The 20725-nt window shown below is 41.6% G+C and overlaps 1 protein-coding gene across 2 annotated transcripts in view; it reads right to left on the bottom strand.

Annotated features, from left to right (window-relative positions):
• TMEM131 (transmembrane protein 131) overlaps positions 1–11322 on the bottom strand; it is a 243055-nt gene extending 231733 nt beyond the window's left edge. For both annotated transcript variants that reach the window (XM_023211442.2, XM_023211443.2), the window contains exon 1: positions 10832–11322. In XM_023211442.2, coding sequence (XP_023067210.1) covers positions 10832–11018 — 187 coding nt within the window. In that variant the 5' untranslated portion in view covers positions 11019–11322. The remainder of the gene's footprint in view (positions 1–10831) is intronic.
• Between the last annotated feature and the right edge of the window lie 9403 nt (positions 11323–20725).

The following is a 20725-nucleotide window of genomic DNA, read 5'->3' as shown; positions in this document are numbered from 1 at the left end:
CGTCTGTTAGTAATAACATGAACCTGTGATCAATTAAGCAGCCAACCAATTGTTACCTCCACCTCCTTGCTCTTGTTACCCAATAAATACGAAAGGGCTGTAGAAGCTCAGGGGCTGCCTTTGCTCACTAGAAGCAGGGAGCCGTTTTATTCTTTCCTTCTCTCTTCTTCCCCATGCTAGCCTTTCCTTAAAAATTCCTTTTTTTTTTTTTAAATCATTTCTACATTCGCCCCTTCGTTCAGTCTCATAATAACGGTCTCAGACAGTAACAGTAACTGCTGTAATGAGAGTCTCCAGTAGCAGTGACAGTCAGCTACAATGGTGCCCGAATTCCAAAGGGAGGAGGGTACAATGAGGCATGCCCAACCCCCTGTTCCCGTCATGGCCTGAACTAGTTTTTCAGGTCTTTTTGGGTCTCTTCAGTTCTCTTCAGGTCCCTTTTTGTTCCTGATAGTCCCTTCAAGTCCCTGTCTAGGCGCCACTAAGGGCTGCACAACCTGTAATTAACTGTCTTGCTCAACTAATTTAACAAAAAGGAGATGTTGGAGGCTGCACAAACGTTTCTTATGATTAGACATAACTGAAGCCTGTTAGTAACAATATGAACCTGTGATCAATTAAGCCACTGGCCAATGGTTACCTCCTCCTCCTCGCTCTTGTTATCCAATAAATACAAAAGGGCTGTAGAAGCTCAAGGGGGTCTGCCTTTGCTCACTAGAAGCAGGGAGCTCTCTTCTTCTCCCCATTTGCCTTTCCTTACAACAGTTTCTTTTGTCTTTTTTCATTTCTATGTTTGTCCCTTCATTCAGTCTTGGGATGATGGTCTCCAGTAGTAACTGCTATAATGACAGTCTCAAGCAGTAACAGAAGTAACTGCTGTAATGATGGTCTCAAGCAGTAACTGTGGCAATCAGCCATACACCCTGACTTTCTGCCCCTTGGAATAAGAGAATAGACTTGTGTTTTAACCCACTCAACTTGTGATAATTTGCTACAGGTACAATAGGAAACTAACACAAAGTTCCAAGGTTTTTTACGTACCCCTCTGCCTAACATATACCAAAATTCCAAACTCCCAGAAGAAAACTAGCTTAACATAAATCACATATACTTAGGTCTATTACTAGAATTTCTATTCTATTCCATTAATTTCTCTATTTATATACCAGTACTTTATTCTAATTATACCAATTACATAATAGTTTAAGAGGTTTTAATAACTGCTTGTGCTAGTCATTCCTCATAACTTTTGTTTTCCAGAATTTTCCCAGTATTTCTACATTTTCATTTTTTCACAGAAAATTTAACAGCAACTTTTCTAACTCCATAAAAAGTTTTGTTGGTTTTTTTTAAAATATCACATTGAGAGCAAACTGATGTCTCAGACCATTTGTGTTGCTTTAAAGGAATACTGGAGGCTGGGTAATTTATAAAGAAAAGAGGTTTACGTGACTCATGGTTCTGCAGGCTGTACAGGAAGTGTGGTACCAGCATCTGCTTCTGCTGAGGACCTCAGGCTGCTTCCACTCCTAGAAGGCAAAGGAGTGTGCAGATCACATGGCGGCAAGGGGGGTGGTGACAGGTTCATTTTAATACCAAGTCTCAGGTGAACTCTCTTGGAAATTAAATGTGAGAACTTAGTTCCCCTATTCCCCTAGGGAGGGTATTAATGTATTCATGAGGGATGATTAACATATATTATATACAATAATATATTACTATAATTACTATATATTGATACATCAATACTCATGAGGGATTATATCGATATAATAGCTTTCTAAGAAGAGTTTTGGTAAAAAACAAAACCACAATATAAAAATACGCACATTAAAGGGAGCAAATGTGGAAGTATGTGAGTGCAGCCTGGCAGCTGCAGGCAGCCCAAGTCCAGTGGGTATCCCTGGACGAGTTTACTAGAGGGAAAACAGACATGAGTGTAAATTCACCAAGAGAGTTCAGTGCAGCTGAGTTAAGAGGACTGCTTCTACAGCTTAAGGTAAAAAGGCCATAAAATAACTGCACGGGATAAAATATAGTACCTATTCCTAGTAACTCTTAAAACTAAAACTCTTTAAAAATATAAGAAATTTAAGAACATCTAACTTCAACCAACTACCCCAATCATATTACACAATGAAACACTTAAGGTATTTTTCTCTTAAAAAAAAAAAAAAACAAGGCCGGGCGCGGTGGCTCAAGCCTGTAATCCCAGCACTTTGGGAGGCCGAGACGGGCGGATCACGAGGTCAGGAGATCGAGACCATCCTGGCGAACACGGTGAAACCCCGTCTCTACTAAAAAATACAAAAAACTAGCCGGGCGAGGTGGCGGGCAGAGCTGAGATCCAGCCACTGCACTCCAGCCTGGGCGACAGAGCGAGACTCTGTCTCAAAAAAACAAAACAAAACAAAACACAAAAACACAAGGATGCCTGCTTTTTCATCATTTAACATTGTTCTGAAGCTCTAGCCAATGCAAAAATGCATAAAAACTTACTAATATTAGATTGAATAAGTTGTTATTCAATTATGTTGGACTGACAAAAATTATAATTTCATAATTTCATGCAGTTTTACCTAATACTATACATAGGAGAAAGACAAAACGGAAAACCCTGTAAAGATGTCAAATTCCAAATTTATCTAATTTTTTATGTAACTGTAACCAAAAAGCAAATAGCAATTTAAAATTTTCTTTACAAAATGATTTGAGGATTCATAGGGAATAAAAACAAGATTGATAAGAAACCGCTTGTTGAAGAATAATCACTTAGGGAGAGGGGATGACCTGCCAAGCCAGCTAATGAAATGTATAAATAAGCTATATTACCTAAAATAAAGTTAAAACAGGAATGTACAAATACATAGACATATATATAAGAAAAAAAATACCCGGGGGGAAAAATCAAGAAATAGATGCCAGTACATAACAGAACTTGAATGAAAGGAAACACTGTATATAATTCAATAAGTGGTGCTAAGGCAATTGACTAATGATTTGAGGACAGATTCCCTACTTGATTCCAATGGACTGAAGAAATAGAGATTTGCATTTAAAGATGGAAGCATGGACATAAAATATTGGTGAATATATAATCTCTAGAGATTTTAAGGTATGAGAAAAACAGAAACCATTAAAAAACAAAGAGTGACAGAGTTGCTTGTCAAGTTTAAAAATAACAGAAAATAAAAAATTCAAATGCAAATAGAAACTCAGGAAAATATTAAATCCTTAAATATTTTAAAGCCAAAAGACTAAGTCAAAAAGAAAAATTCCAAATCATTAGTTCAAAAATGCATGTTTTATTTACAATGACATCAAAAAGAATAAAATACTTAGGAATAAACCTAACCAAGGAAGTGAAAGATTTGTACACTGAAAATTACAAAACACTGCTGAAAAAATTAGACACAAATAAATGGAAAGACATCCCATGTTTACAGGTTAGAATACTGCTAAGGTATCAATACTACCCAATGTTATCTATAGGTTCAACATAATCCCTATCAAAATCCCAAAATCCCAAGGGAAGTAGAAAAGTATATCCTAAAATTCACACAGAACCTCAAGGGACCTCAAATAGCCAAAATAATCTTGAAAAGGAAGAAGACAGAGGTCTCACATTTCCTTATTTCAAAACATATTACAAAGCTATAGTATTCAAAATGGTGTGGTACTGGCATAAAGACAGACAGAGCAATTAAATAGAATATAGTGTCCAGAAATAAACCCTTACATATATAGCCAATTAATTTTCAAACAAGGACACAAAGACTACTCAGTGAAGAAAGGACAGCCTCTTCAACAAATGGAACTGGAGAAACTGGATATCCACATGCAAAAGAATAGAGTTGCACCCTTTATCTTACACCATAAATAAAAGTTAACTCAAAATGGGTTAAAGACCAAAACATTAAGACCGAAAACTATAAAATGCCTAGGAGAAAGCATAGGGAAAAAGTTCATGACACTGGATTTGGCAATGATATCTTGAATATGACACCAAAAGCAAAAGTAACTATATCAAACAAAAACTTTTGTTCAAAGAATATGATCAACAGAGTGAAAAGGCAACCGGCCAAATGGGAGAACATAGTTGCAAATCATCTGATAAGGGGTTAATATCCAGAATATATAAGGAACTCCTATAACAACAACAACAACAACAAAAACAACAACAAAACCTGAATATAACGTGGTCAAAGGACTTGAATAGACACTTCTCCAAAGGAGATATACAAATGCCCAACAAGGATATGGAATTAATCATTACAAAAATGCAAACCAATACCACAATGAGATAACACCTCACACCACTATCAAAACAAAACAAAACAAAAACTAACGACTGTTGGCAAAGGCATGGAGAAATTGGAATCCTTGTGCATCATTCATGGGATTGTAAGATTATGCCATCACTACGGAAATGTGGTGGTTGCTTAAGAAATTAAATATAGAACTATCACATGATCCAGAAATCTCTCTTCTGGGTAGATATGCAAAACAGTTGAAACCAGGGTCTTGAAGAGATATTTGCATACCTAACTTCACAGCACGAGTCACAAAAGCCAAGAGGTGGGAGCAAGCCTAGTCCACAGACGGATGAATGGATAAACAAAATGTGGTATATCCATACAACAGAATATAATTCAACCTTAAAAAGGAAGGAACCGTCACATCCTACAACATGGATTAGCCTTACAGATATTATGCTAAGTAAAACAAGCAGGTCACAAATCCTGCATCATTCTACTTACATGGAGTATCTAAAGTAGTCAAATTCATAAACATAGAAAGTAGAATGGTGGTTACCAGGAGCCTGGGGTTGGGGGTTAAGGGGAGAGAGAGAGCTAGGAAGTTGTTTGATGGGTATAGAGTTCCAGTTTTACATGAAGTTCTGAAGATCTGCTACACAACAATGTGAATATACTTAACACTACTGAACTGTACATATAAAAATGGTTAAGTAGTTTGTTAATGTGTTTTTGTTAACCACAAAGTTTCTGGAAAATAAATTAAAACATAGGTTTCATACTCTATCATGACTGACCATCTAAAAGATCCTCTTAAACCTCAAACCTCTGGCCTAAAATGGCAGAGTTGTATGCAACAAAATCAATCAGGCAAATGGCAAAGGCTTTCTAGAAACCTTCCATCTGTGGTTTTAAAAGTAATCACATGGGAATGAAAAAACAAAAAAACAAACAAAAAACAGATTTGGAACTAATGACCACCTAATTCTAAAATGCCCTAATAAGAACAAAGTACCGGAAATGAACTTCTTCCGGAGCCCTTGGACCGCTAATGGAAGTCTGGGAGAGATTTCTCCCTGCCAAAGCAAATGCTACTACCAGCGTTTGCATTACCTCCAGTTCCTTTTAATCCAGGGCCAGCTTCTGAGAATATTCCACAAGTCTAAACTAACTCATCACACCAATCTGGAGCTAAGCAGTATCTACAGAAGGCAATACTGCTTAATATTTAGCAATACAACCAGGTATCTAAGTCATCAAGAACAAAGAGACAGTAGCTTCCAATACCAGATACTCATTTCCCTGTACTATCCACTCACTGGTTTCCTTTTAAGAACCTTCATGATCCAGAATGGCCTGTGATTACTTAAGCTGTTAAGTCAACAGAAAATGATACGAAAACTTGTGGTTGGGATTTTTTTTTTTTTTAAAAGAAAGTACATTTTACTTGAATACTAACACATGGGTTTTGCATGAACTGTCAAGTCTGTTCTTTTTGCAGTTGGTACAATATAACAAAATCAAATTCCTGAAGTGCTCGTTTGGGGTTACATAGTTTGGCTCAAGGGACAGATGTCTTAGGATGGAATCCTGGCTCCGCTACGTACCAGACCTATCACTCTGGCCTTAACCTCTCTAAGCCTCAGTTTCATCATCTACAGGATTTGGGTTTTATGAAAATCTGCAAATCTTAAAATCCAAAAGTTATAAAAGTGATGGTTTAGATAAGTGTATACAACGCCTTTTAGTTACAAGGAAAAGCAACACGTGGGGAAGAAAAAACTGGTATTACTCAATGTCCTATAATATAGCAGACTTCCTCCTGACATCTGCACCAGAACTGAGTTTTACCTGTACTTCTGACTCTCAACCTAGGTTCTCACGTACAAAAAGTCCTATGCACTTTTTCATATGCTCTGCAAATATTTTTGTACTGTGTTTTGCACCTGCGTCACAAATACAGCTTAAAACAAAACTTTGTGCATGAAACTACAGTACACTGGCAAAAAATTTTAAAAGGCCTAAAAAAGGCTGTCAAACATTACCCTGCCATTCAATTACCAATTAATGAAACATGCGACAAAGAAATTTAAATTGACAATAGGCTGAAACAATCATTCTTGAAAATTTATTCACATTTATATTTATATTTACTAAATACATAAACTATAGCTTCTCAGCTTCTCATTTATAATAAATTAAATGCCTTCCAAAAACCCATTTCACAATGAAATTATATTACAATGAAAGTTTAGGCAAACTTTCATTCAAAACTGAATGCTTGCTACGTATGTACTACAGATGTTGACAAAGGTTCTGCCCTACAGAAATTCCAGCCTAGGTGGAGAATTGACACCCTTGAAATCATTTAAGTAGCTAAACAAGGCAGTACACAATTAAGTGTCAAAATGAATGATGATTAACAAAGATACCACAAATTCAGAGGGCGCATGCAGGACTGAACAGAAATGGGAAGGTGGTAGGAGAGAGGCTGCTGCAGTGCCCCAGGTTGAAGGCAGTGGACAGCTGATCAAAAGAGGATGTAAGAGGCACTGATGCCACTTGGTAAAGGGTCAAAACTGAATCCAATGGGGCAGGCAGAATAATCACAGCATTAATAAAAAACTGAAAACCGGAGGTGGCGCAAGATAATTCTGCCCTGGACATATGCAGTGTGCACCAACGGCTAGACACACACATGGAGGAAGACAATCAACAGGCAATTGGAGAGCACAACCGACTGGAGGGCACAACCAGAACCCAGAAGTACAGTCACCAAAACAAGGCCAGATGCTGCTTACAAGAGACAGTGGGGAAAAATTCAGCTGTAGGAAAAGGACCTCTTGGTCTGGCAAGGCCATTCAGAGCGCTTGAGTCACATACAGGCAAGAGAAAGAACACCTAATGTATCAAGCACCTAGCAAAGATTTTAATTTCCTCCAAGAGTAATTTGGCTTATTGCTACTCTGGATGGTAACAATTAGATGAGTTTACAACTACTCCCAAAGCAATCTTTTTGGCAGATGTCTATGAGGATTCACTGTAAGAATGAGAAAGAGGAGGAAAATGGTGTAAGAGGAAAAGAGGACACGCTTTTCCAACTACAAAACTCCAATGCTCTGTCAGGCAACAGCCTTTAGTAAAAGCAGGCTACAAAAGTTCATTAGTGAAGTACTTATTCAGTAATACTCTCTTTACTAGGCCCTAAATTAAAAGGAACCCACTCTACCCCATACAAAGGGTTAACACATCTCACTCTTAAGAAAATCACTTTCAAACATTTTAACATTATCGAGTAATAAGTAGGTTAAAAATAATTTGGTTAAGAAAAAGTAAGTAACACTCCTAGTCAATTTGGCTACCCGTAGAAAACTATTAGATTCTTATCTGTTTTCCCGTGGTCTTTAGTCCTACGCGCTTTTTTCATACGCTTTGTAAATACTTCGTACTGTGTTTTGCACCTACGTCACAAATACAGCTTAAAACAAAAATTTGTGCCTGAAACTACAGTACACTGGCAAAAAATTTTAAAAGTCCTAATAAAGGCTGTCAAACGTTACCCTGCCATTCAATTGCCAATTAATAAAACAAGCGACAATGAAATTTTAATTGCTGAAACACTCATTCTTGAAAATTTATTTGAATTTATATTTACTAGATACATAAACTATAGCTTCTCATTTAATAATTGATTTAATAAATTAATGCCCTCCAAAAACCCACTTCACAATGAAATTACATGATATATGATGCTTTTTTTAAAAAGGTCTTATTTGCCAGTCACAATAGGCTGCTTTATAATTCAAAATACTAAAATTATACATTTAATATATATACACACATGTATTTTCACTATATATTTTAAAAATATATTTTCACAACTCACACACATTTTTGCTATTCTCACTATCTAGATATTAGCCTCAAGAAAAAATCTTGCCACCAATCTAGAACTAGTTATCTGTAGTGATTATAATAACTTCTACCTCTGGAAACTTAAAGTCCTTACAAACTTTACATCACAGCCAAAACCTTCTCAAAGGTACCTTTCCTCTGGACTAGTGACAGCACACTCCCATAGCTCAGTTAAGACATACAGGATGCTAAGACAAGCAATGGTCCATGCTTCTGACTCAAAAAAACCAACATCAAGTCCAAACATGAAAAACTACATTAGGTAATTTACTTCTGCAGCTTTTCTTCAGGAGACAATGACTGTTATTGTCTTTTAAAGATTCTGCAGTGAAAGTATACAGGAATGAAGGAAAAATACAAACATACAAAATACCTGCAGAATCATCATTAAAACTGCAGGTAGATCTTATCTTGGAAATTTTAAACTAGTTTATGCTACTTCAACAGACAAAAAATTCCTCCAAGTGTGAACGGACAAACGGAACTCAGCCATCTTCAGAAACCTGCCCAGACTTGCTGAAAACCTCAGCAGTACCTTGTAGGACAAATATTGTATTTGTGCCTCATCAGATGCCAAACTCACAGTGTCACAATCACGTGAGAAAATAAATTGCTTTTCCCTTACTTAGAAACAATACTGGAATATGATCAGTCTTAAAGTAGAAGCCATTTCTGGAGATACCTTCACAGAATATTTGATTAGAACCAGATCTATTTATGATAGGTAGAGGCCTACGTTCTATATTAGTATCATCCCCATGAATATCTTGGATAACTCTGCACACACACATTGTTCATACAGATAAGCATGGGCCACAAAGGTATGTGATTCACCCAGGACCGCTGGCAGATTCAACCACTCCTTTAACACGAACTTAACACCCCGGCAAGTATTCTCCTCATCCAATCCTTACACACATCTATGGATATCAGAGAGGTGCACGAACATGTATAAACTATGCAAATGAGAAATTAGCGAATTTATTTTAGGCTGACAGTTTTCCAACAAAATATTTGTTTACTTAACTTTACCCAGAGTAAAGTTTTTATTAGCATATAAAATGGCTGTTGGAAAAATAAGCAGCAGTAGAAGGAAAATACAAATTTAATGCTTTACTAGATTCAACTATTATTTCATTTCCCTGTGCTAAGGGCGCATGAAGACAGTCATCCATTCAAATGCTAAGCGCCAGTGTTTGGCATCGTGCAAGGTAAGCAAAGGAACAGAAAAGCAAGGACACAATGCCCACCAAGGTCTACCTGAAGTCCCACCCAAAAAATGTCCATTAAATTACTGCACTATTTTTGATTCACTGAACACCCACTACATGCCAAAATGCTAGGTGCCACGATCACACAGAAGAACACTCAACTAACTGCAGATCTGTGGCCAATGATGTATTATGACAACCCCAGGCCTGACTAGTCCTAAAGCGGCAATATTTTATTCTGGAAATAATTTTGCTTCCATCAATTAATCCTTTCCATAGACGGCAATTCTTTGAATAATTTCCACCAATGTTAACCCAGACTAAGGTTGCTTAGAGAGTTAAATAAGGGAATGTAATGTGAACAAAAATAAAATAAACAGTATCCTGAAGCACATTTACAGTTTACTAATTTGGTTTGTATTTGCTTTTACCTTCAACAATAAAAAGCAAGTGACTTTAGTCAGAAAGTAGAATGTTAACTCTAAAGTTACCGTAACAAGAAATTGTTTTCTTGTACGAGCAGCTTCATGTGCAATGCTAAACTAACAAGTTTTGCTTAGTTTTTTTTTTTTTTTTAAACTATTAACTTAGTGAATTCTTCATGAAGGCTCTGCAACCATTCACATGTCCCTTGGCTCAAAAAGAGGTAGTGTAGATGAAATTACACTGATTTGGTCTTCAAGATTACAAAATAATTTTTGACCCTGTCCAAGTACCCGTTTTGCAGCAGCACAATACTAATGAGAGTTTTTTAAAATAGGGGCCAGCCCTTAACCGTAAATTAACTGTAAAGGCTTGCAAGCTGGCAACTTCACATTTATTTTTAAAGGCTTTCACATCAAAGACAAAGGCACCGAATTACGTATTTTGAAATAAGAAATGCAAACAGGCTTTCAAAAGCTTACTAAAGAGTTAAACGGAATTGTATTTACGTCTAATAATACCGAGTCATCAATACCGCAAAGAGACATTAAACGAGGAAGCTACGGGATCAAGATTCCCCTCGAAGAAATGTCTGAACAAACTCAAACTGAAATTTTGTAAGCTGTATCTCGCTATTTTTTACCACATTTTAAAGTAAGTTCTGTCTGCACGCAACCAACCGCAACCAAGAAAACAGAAATGTCCTAAAATGTACTTATTAGCCAAAATAAAGCCAAAACATACGCCCCTCCTACCTAGCGGGCCAAGTGGCAAGAACGTACGAGAACTCAGGAAGTTTTGAAATGGCAGTGACAGGAGACGGGGGGAAGGCAGGGGAAGGAATCACGGAGAGCTAGGGCCACTCCAAGCGGCGGGCGCTGCGAGGTCCCGGCTCGGGACGGTACCCGACCGCCCAACTTCACGCCGGAGCCCCGGCCGCGGCCCTTCCTCCCGGCCCAGCCCGCCCGGCCTCCGCGAGAGCGGGGTGACAGCCCCGCCGCAGGGACGCCGCCGGGGGACACCTACCTTCCTTCTCGGCCCGCGCCGCGGCCACTACGAGGGTCATCACCAGGTGCAGCGCTCCTACGAGGCCGGCTGCCGCGCTCCGCGGGCCCCCGCTACGGCCGGCTGCGGGTTCCAGCCCGGCGCCGGCGGACGTGGAGACGGCGGCGGTGGTGGCTCCGGCTGCTCCTCCTCCCGCCCGCTTCCCCATCCCTGCCGGCCGGGGGCCGCCGCGCTCGAGGTCCGGCGCGGCCCTTCTCGGCGAGGCGGCGGCGGCGCGGAAGACGTGGTCCGGGCTCTGGCCGCGGCGCCGGGGACGACAACGGTTCCGAGCCCAGGGCTCGGGCTCCGGACGTGGGCCTGGGTCCGTGCGTGCGTGTGAGCGAGAGTGTCAGTCACAGTCTTGGCCTGGGCATCGCCTACAAGGAGTCGGAGCGGAGAGGCCGCGGGTCAGGCACGGCGGGCGGCCATACTGGAAACGGGCACGGGCCGCGGGCCCTGAGCGCTGGCCTGCGAGGGGCGGGGCGCGACTCTGGGCACCGCCCACGTCGTGCCGACACCTGGGCGGTCCGCCGGTCAGCCTGTCAGCCCCGGAGTCCCTGGGCCCCACGTCCCCGTCCCGCTCTCGGAGGCCGGCGGCTTCACGGCCAGACAGAACCAGGACAGAACAACCCCAGCCTGTTACCGCTGCCCGGTGCAGGAGAAGGAGGGAGGCAGGCCCGGGTCCAGCTGCCAGGACTTATGATGGCCGCTTCCGCTTCGCGGAGGCGGTGACGGCGATCACGTGGAGACGGGGCTGCCTCGCCGCGCAGCCGCCGCGTAGCGTGGGCGGGGTAGGGGCGGAGTTGCGGGGCGCCGGGAGGTTTGGCCTCTTCCTCCGCGCCGGGACGATCCTCGGTGCTCTGCGCTACCGTGCTAGAGCCTTGCGGGGGTCTGAGTGCGCATCCAGACCGCGAGACGAGCGCGGAAAGTCCGTTCCAGTGACTCCTCCTGGTGGCACCCCCGCCTCTCGGCCGCTTTGACGTCGAGAATACCCCCGGGCCTGACTCAGTTCCTGGTGGTGCTTCCTTGAGGATGGTGGCCCGCTGAACTCATCCTTGGGTCTTCCAAGTCATGGTACCCAGGAGGCGCTTGATGGAGTCCTCTTGCCTTGGCTTGTGCCCGCTTTGGCGCGGAACACCTTGTGCGCAGAAAGCGTCGGTGACGCTGGACGAAGGCAGGGGCAGACTGACTGCTCTTTAGAATATCCAGTAGCTGGCTTCCTCTCTCGTGGAATAATACTTTTTTTCTTTTATTTTTTAATTATTTATTTATTTTTGAGACAGGGTCTGGTTCTGCCGCCCAGGCTGGAGTGCAGTGGTGCGGTCTGGGCTCACTGCAACCCCCGCCTCCCGGGCTGAAGTGGTTCTCAGTCCTTGGCCTTCGGGGTAGCTGGGACTACAGGCCCCCGCCACCATGCCACGCCAATTTTTATTTTCTTTTAGGAGACGGTGTCTCACTATGTTGGCCGGGCCGGTCTGGAACTCCTGGGCTCAAGCAGTCCGCCTTGCTCGGCCTTCCAGAGTGCTGGGATCACAGGCATGAGCCACTGTGCGGGGCCGGGAAAAATTCTTAAGACGTCTGTTTTCCTTCACGAGCCATCTCGCACCTCTTAGATGCCCTTTTCATCTTAGGTTGAGCTTCTTGGTGTGCACGGCTATTCTCTCCAAGACTTAATGTAAGCTCTTGGAGGGGGTCCTTCTTTACTCATCTTGGTAACTTCCATCCCAGCTCGTAGCCCAGACACATTTTACTTTCCTCAGCTTTATTGAGTGAGTTGATATATGTATAAAGGCAAGTCTGCCCACAGTACATCTCAGAACAAGCTAGATAGGAAAATAAGGTTTCAGAAAGACTTACAAAAGAAACTCCAGAATCTACTCTATGAAATAGTCCCGTGTCAAGCAAGCACTTACATTTATTCATAAATTAATATATATTTAAATATGACCTTACCCTAATGATTTTAAAAAGCAAGTTTAGGGCAGGGTGCAGTGGCTCAAGCCTGTAATCCCAGCACTTTGGGAGGCCAAGGTGGGCAGATCACCTGAGGTCAGGAGTTCGAGACCAGCCTGGCCGACATGGTGAAAACCCGTCTCTACTAAAAAATACAAAAATTAGCTGGGCGTGGTGGTACTTGCCTGTAATCCCAGCTACTCCAGAGGCAGAAAAATCGCTTGAACCCGGGAAGCGCAGGTTGCAGTGAGCCAAGATCACACCACTGCACTATGCCCTCGACAAGAGCGAAAATCCATCTCAAAAAATAAATAATAAGCAATTTTACTTTTTTGAGTATTAGCCTTAAAATTGAGTAGTCAAATTTTATTTTGATGTAATGACATAGGAATAATTGTTATCTCTAAGTTGGCTTTTAAAATGTCTGAGGCAAGAGATTTCTGGAAGGCTTTTGACTCACGGAAGAGATCAAACCCAAGGGTATGTAACAGCGCTTTTGCTTAGCCTCCAACGTGCCAGCTCTGCGAGTCAGCAGCCCTTCCCCCATTGACAGGTTCAGGACAAACAAGCCTTTCCAACCATGAAATGCTCAGGTTCTCTTACACAGCAATCAGCCCTATCCCCTGGTTAGCCTGAGGCTCAGCAGCTCCATGGGAAATAACTTGCACCTGTCTGTAATTGGCTCTTAGACGTATACAGACATGTTTGATCAGAGTTCGATTTCCCATGAAGCTAATGAGGCTTAAGCGGCAGGGCCCCCTCTCTTGCACAAGTTCCTTCCAAGTCCTTGGACCTAATTGTGTATTTATAAGCTTGTATTCTTGTTCTTAAAGGAGCCGTCCCAATAGTTGGGTAGATTTTTAAGGCCCACCATACCTGAACCCTCCCCTGTGCCTGAGGGACACTGGGAGCAGGAGGGGTGATGATGGAACTTTCTTCCCCGGAAAGGACAGTGAGACCACTGAGAGTCTAAAAGAAGTTTTGCTAGACAGCGTGGTAAACTGTGTGTTGGAGAGAACTCGGCTTGGAGCCACCATCACCCTACAATCCTCTACCTCCACTTCCCAACCCTCCTGTGTCTCAGGAGAGAACTAGGAGTTGAAACTGAAGGAACCATCACACTAAGGACTCTCGAGCAGTTCTGATTCATTGTGAACTTCTCTCTTTTTCCCTTTTGGAAATTGGAGAGACCTGGCCATTTGGCAGGTGGAGGTATTAGCTGGCAGAGTCAGGGAAAACTCTCTGAACCAATGGTTCTCGAAGTGTCATCCCCAGACCAGCAGTACCAGCAACACCTGGGAACCTGTTAGAGCTGCAGATTAACAGGCTAAATCCCAGACCTGTGGAATCAGGAATTCTGCGTTGAGATCCAACAATCTGTTTAAACAAGGCATCCAGGTGATGCTGATACAGGCTTAAGATTGAAGCGTGTTGCACGGTGATATATGCCGGGAGCTACCAGCTGTTGGGACTCCTCATTTTCTATTCATTTTGCTCTCTATGCAGGTTAGTAATTTACCATTGAAGGCAGAATTATAAGAGACTCAGACAAATTTGAACATAAATCCCAGCGCTGCCTTTACCGGCTATATGATGCTGAGCAAATGACTTGACTTTTCTGGCCTCAGGCTCCTAATCTGTAAAAATGGGCATCATAACATAAATTGGGGGAGATGAAGCATATATGTTTGTAAAGCATATAGACTAGTGTCTGGGACATAGGAGACTGTCAAAGTAGCTATTAATGAGCACTCACTCTTTTCAAAACACCGCATTAGGCACGAAGATCCTTGATGCATTGATACCTCCACTTCATTCCACAAAATACTTAAGGTGTGCAAGAATGCCTTCTATGAATTAAAACTGGAACTAGGAGGGAGTAAACCATTGGTTTTTCCAGGGTTCTATCTCCTTTGCTGCATAGGTGAATGCACCTGGTATCCTGGCGTTCAACACCATCTATACACTTTCAGGTCCCCACTTCATGTCACCAGCCAGCCCTCACTATCTCTATTGCTGTTCCCACTCTATCAGGTGTCTAATGAGGTGTCTTAAACTCACATGAACTCCAGATCTTCCCCCGCAAACATGCTCCACCCACAGCCTTTCCTATCTCCAGGGCAACTCCAACCATCCAGTTGCACAGGCCAAAAACCTGGGAGTCATTCTTTACCATCTCCACATACACCCAAATCTAACTGCTTCTCACCACCTGCACTACTCCACTCTGGTATGAGCCCTGTCATCTGCTGCCTAGATTTCTGCAAGAGCTTCCTAACAGGTTTCCCTGTTTCCACCTATAAAAGAAAATTTTCCACTTACAGCACTTGCACAGTGGATTTGAAAATGGAATGCTATGCTATACTACAACTGGTTCTAACCAACTGAAGCAGATCAAGGACTGTGAACTTTGAGTGACCCCTGTACCAGACCCTTGTTAGACCTAACCAAAGACTCCTTTCTGTCCAGTTAACAAAGGGACGTGTTTTATCAACACTGTTCCAACCTATCCAGGGCACTACTTTCCAGCCCTTAATTCACATAACCTCCAAACTCCCTTCTGTCTTTCTCACACTTGAAAAACCCTGACTTCTTCTAACTCATGAGTTACTCAGTGAACTTTTTCACTGGAGTGTTTCCATCCATGCCTGGCAGTATATAAACTCATCTTTGATTTTCTTTTTGTGTTTTGTTAGGTTTTGCTTTATATTTTGACATAAATTTGTACTTTTATAGTCTATTGTCAACCTGACAGGCAGCATGATCCATTTAAAACGTAAGACATGTCACGTCTCTCAAAATTCACATCCTGCAGTGGCCTGCTTCATGTTTTTAAAAGCAGTTGGGGAAATTGAAATTTTAATTTTTATAGTCTGTGTATTAAGAAAAGCAGTAACAGGGAATATTTGAATACCCATCTCAGGGTAAAAGCTTCCCTGATCTGGCTTGCCCCGGACTTTCCATTCCTCCCGGAATCCTCCAGGCTCGGTCTGTTTCGGCTGAACTGACCACCATTTTGTTCCTGGAACACATCAGGAATGCTTCTACTCCAGGGTCTATGCTCTAGCCCTCCACCTGAAGTGCTTACTCCCCACCCTTTTCTCCCTGGTTCTCTGCTGGGCTCACTGCCATACTTCCTCTAGTCTTGGCTTAGTTATGATTTTCTCAGTGAAGCATACCCCGATCACCACTGTTAATACTGCAGCTTATTACACCTACCCTCAAGTCCCAGTCCTCCTTACCTTGCACTCATTTTCCCCCCATAACACTTATCACTTTCTATAATACTATATACTTTACTTACGCATTAAATGTGTTGTTATTACCACTCTTTCCCCCCATTCGTTTTGCTCACGAATGTATTCCAAGCTTCTACAATTGTAACTGGCACATATTGGGCACTCAGTAACATTTATTGCATGAATGGATAGATGAATGGGTGAATGAACAGAACTAAAAGATAAAGATCATTAAGACATAGTCCGTCTCCTCCAGGGAGCTTAAAATCTGGTGGATAAGACAGACATACAAAATACAGAGAACAGGAAGGAACCAATGAAAGGAGAAAAGAGGAGAAGGAGTATTAAATGAAGGTAACTCTGGGTTCTACCCATTTCTTTATTTACCCAGCCTTTTCAACTTCTTTTATTTTTTTGAGACGAAGTCTCGCTCTGTCGCCCAGGCTGGAGTGCCGTGGCCGGATCTCGGCTCACTGCAAGCTCTGCCTCCCGGGTTCATGCCATTCTCCTGCTTCAGCCTCCCGAGTAGCTGGGACTACAGGCGCCCACCACCTCGTCCAGCGAGCTTTTTGTATTTTTTTTTTTAGTAGAGACGGGGTTTCACCGTGTTAGCCGGGATGGTCTCGATCTCCTGACGTCGTGATCCGCCCGTCTCGGCCTCCCAAAGTGCTGGAATTACAGGCTTGAACCACCGCACCCGGCCCTTTTCAACTTCTTTAACTGATTTTTCTTTGATTTCAGTTCTCTGTCTCTTTCATCTAGTCTAAAGCCCACAGCAGTTAAGTTAATAAGAATAATATGGCACCTTGTCTGCTTCTTCAGGATGCAGAGTGACCTGCTGCTTTCGTCTCCCGTGTCCCTTATTCCCTGGGAGGTTTCCCTAGGTGTTATTCTTAAAAAGGAGTCAGCTCACGAAGCCTAAGGTTTAAGTCTGTTCAACTCAGTAGTAAATTACGGTAACCTAGGGTGGAGCAAGTAGACCTCAGTCAGGTTCATGCAGCAGGATGAAGGTAGTAGCTTCTGAGCGGGTGGGCTGAGCTCTGTATTAATGTGGATCCCATATTTGAAGGTCCTTATTCATATATTCCTCAAGAAAACCAATTCCCTTGCAGTTTCTTTCTTTTGTCTTTTTTTTTTTTTTTTCCTTTTTGTGGAGAACGGGGTCTCGCTGTATTACCCAGGCAGGTCTCGAACTCCTGGGCTCAAGCTATCCTCCCGCCTCTGCTTCCCTGAGAGCTGGGATTACAGGCGTGAGCCACCGCGCCCGGCACAGTTTCTAAATCTACATGAACTAAGGTCTCATCAATGACCACTACCACAAAACATACATACCTTTACTAATAAACATACTGGATTTAGACGTGAGAATTAACTATCGGTTTGTTCCATCTTTTCCTTCCAAGCTGACTGACGCAGTTCATAAGCTTATAGTCATCTTTCTAGCATTCTTTAGAAATGTTTTTGGGACAAACAGCCAGGTTTCACAAGAATCAAAATCTTGGCCTGCCCTTTCAACTCCTCCCTAACAGGCTCCAGCGCCACTCTGACTTTTTTCTCTCCTGCAATATTTAATTATTAATCTTGTGAGTTTTGAAAAATGTCATGTGGTTTGGTAGTCTTTCAATTAAAAGGAGGGAAATAATACCCTAGTATATTTCTCGTTCCTTCCACCTCCCCTTACCATTGTCCTCTCTAGTGCTGATAAGTACTTTAACGTTGATTTTTTAGGCTGTCCTTAGTTTCTGAATGTTCCTGAGCACCATTATTAAAGAAGCCTGCTTCTCCCGTCATTCAATTGTACATAATATTGCACTGCTTGGTGGTAACTAAGAGCCATGGAAAGCCATTCAGGGGAAAAAAGGCCATCAAACAATGTATTGAGGGATGTTTGTGTTTCTACCGCTCCCTATTATTTAACTGCTTGTAACTGTAAAATTCCCAGCAATAGTAAGTAAAGGCAAAAATAAACATATTCAAGATGCAGATAAATACCAGAAACAATGAAAAAATTAAAACAGTAAAATAATGACAACTGCAGAGACAAAGATAAAGTAGGAGAGACACAATTCTCTCTGCCAAGTCTTGTGTGAGTTCCCTAAATGAAGAATCAGGAATTGACCATTTTGCATGGCCTCGCAGGGTGGTCTGAGGGCAGGCATCACAGCTAGCACGCACACATACCTGTGCAGTGTCTTCCAGAAGGTAAATTCTACTTCCTTTAAATGCTATTACTTTGATTTCTGGTACTGTAATGACAAGTTAAATTTGATATTTTAAATCTGATAGGCTGGGCGCAGTGGCTCACGCCTATAATCCCAACACTTTGGGAGGCTGAGGTGGGTGGTTCACCTGAGGTCAGGAGTTCAAGACCAGCCTGACCAACATAGTGAAATCCCATCTCTACTAAAAAAACCTACAAAATTAGCTGGGCGTGGTGGTGCATGCCTGTAATCCCAGCTACTTGAGAGGCTGAGGCAGGAGAATGGCTTGAACCCAGGAGGCAAAGGTTGCAGTGAGCTGAGATTGCGCCGCTGCACTCCAGCCTAGGTGACAAGAGCAAAGCTCCACCTCAAAAAAATAAAAATAAATAAATAAGTAAAATAGATCTGATATTTTAAAACCATACATGGTCAGATGTCTTTATGACCATGAATTAACAAGTATTTGAATTATTCTTAAAAATGTCAGCAAAGAAACAGTCTGTGCAAAATCTCAAGGGGAATAATTTTGTTTCACCTTTAGTCTACATTACGGTGAGCATCTGTATTCATTCCTAAAGTTTTCAAAACTAATTTTTTAAGTTAACAAACAATAATTGTATGTATTTATTGTGTACATGATGTTTTGAAATATGTATACGTTGTGGAATGGCTAAATTGAGCTAATTAACATATGCATTACCTCACATACTTTTTTTGTGTGGTGAGAACACTGAAAATCTACTCTCTTTGCAATTTTCAATAATATAAAACATTGTTTTAACAAGGGTTACCATGCACTGTCATAAAAGTTTGACGCTTCAAAGCCTTTTCATAGTTTATACAGGCAAGGAAATACTAATAGCAGAGTCTTTGATCTCCGTAAAATATGTGTTCTGTCGCACTGGGAAATGTGATTGCCAGTAAGAGAACTGCTCTTTTTGGTGGAGTAAATATGATTTTCATTTTGACAATGTGATTTTGCTTCTTGTGAATCATCTTACACCAAAATAGCCATAGGATTTTAGAACGAGAACTGGATCTTAAATATTTATTGGAGTCTGGTTTTGGAAGTATCCCCTCCACTTCCAGCTATGGTTTGACAAGTTACTCAGCCTGTGTAAACTTCAGTTTCCACAGTTTCACGTTTTTAAAAAATGGTAAAAATAACTACTGAAGATGAGTTGTAAGACTTGAATAAACTAAAGTACCATGGAATTACCTAGCAAATGGCAGATATTCAACAATGTCACTGTAATATAATAATCATTATTATAAAAAAGAAAACTGAGGCCCAGAAATGAAGAAACCTATCGAAGACCATGGCAGGGCAGAGACATGACTTCTAGGCCAGGGGCTCATCTTTTGTTTCATCTTAAGGTCCACTTAATTAAAGTTGTATATATCTATGGTGTTTTGTTTGGCAGGACACTCTTATAATTATTGTTTTAATCTCATAATAATGTCGAAGGCTACAGAATTAAAATTATGCTCAAGTAAAATGATAGCACAGATCAATACAGTAATATCATAAGAGGTGAAAGAAATGATTCCTCAAGAGGACTAACATTAAAAGGTTATTAGCCATAGCTTGGACTTCCCTGAAATCACAAGCTTAAGCCTAGCCACTTTCTACAAGTCAGATTAGGCCAAGTTATGCTGTGATAATAAAGAACCCCCAAATCTCAATGGCTTAAAACAGCAATGTTTTTTTCTTCCCACAACAGGTTCATCCAGGATCCTGGCGAGTGGAGTAATTTGGGTCACTTGCAGCAGAGAGAAAAGAGGGTTATGGAGGGTTTCCTAGTGTCGATTTAAATTTTCTGGTAAGTACTGACATTTCATCACTCCACTCACACTCATTGGCCAGAACAAGTCATATGACCACACCAAACTTCAAGGCACTGGGGAAGTTCAATCCTCCCGTCGGCTGGAGGGAAAGAAGTGGGTCCATCTGTGAACTGCCCTAGTGACTACCACAGGCTTTGACATGTTTTCTTCTCTTCTTAGACAAATAAAAACCAGCAGCCTGAGAAAGGATGATGGAAACTATTTTCATTTTCCTATGAATTATCAAGTTGTAAAGAGCAGATTTAAGTTTTTATCATTTATACATTTTTGTTTGTTGGCTTTATACATTTTTGTTATAGTCACCAATGAAATATGAATGTTTTTAAAAGCAGTTGGGGAAATTGAAATTTTAATTTTTAGAGTCTGTATATTAAGAAAAGCAGTAACAGGGAATATTTGAATGCTGTTTTTTTTTTTCTTCCTTCCTTCCTTCCTTCCTCCATTCCTCTCTCCCTTCCTCCCTTCCTTCCCTCCCTCCCTCCTCCTCCCCTCCCTTCCTTTTTTCCTTCCTTCCTTTCCTTCCTTCCTTCCTTCCTTCCTTCCCTCCCTCCCTCCCTCCTTCCTTCCTTCCCTCCCTCCCTCCCTCCTTCCTTCCTTCCTTCCCCCCCTCCCTCCTTCCTTCCTTCCTTCCCTCC

The sequence above is a fragment of the Piliocolobus tephrosceles genome, chromosome 15 (assembly GCF_002776525.5).
Source record: "Piliocolobus tephrosceles isolate RC106 chromosome 15, ASM277652v3, whole genome shotgun sequence".
Lineage (NCBI taxonomy): Eukaryota > Metazoa > Chordata > Mammalia > Primates > Cercopithecidae > Piliocolobus > Piliocolobus tephrosceles.
The sequence above is the reverse complement of the archived record's forward strand: the minus strand, read 5'-3'. Positions and strand labels throughout refer to the sequence as shown.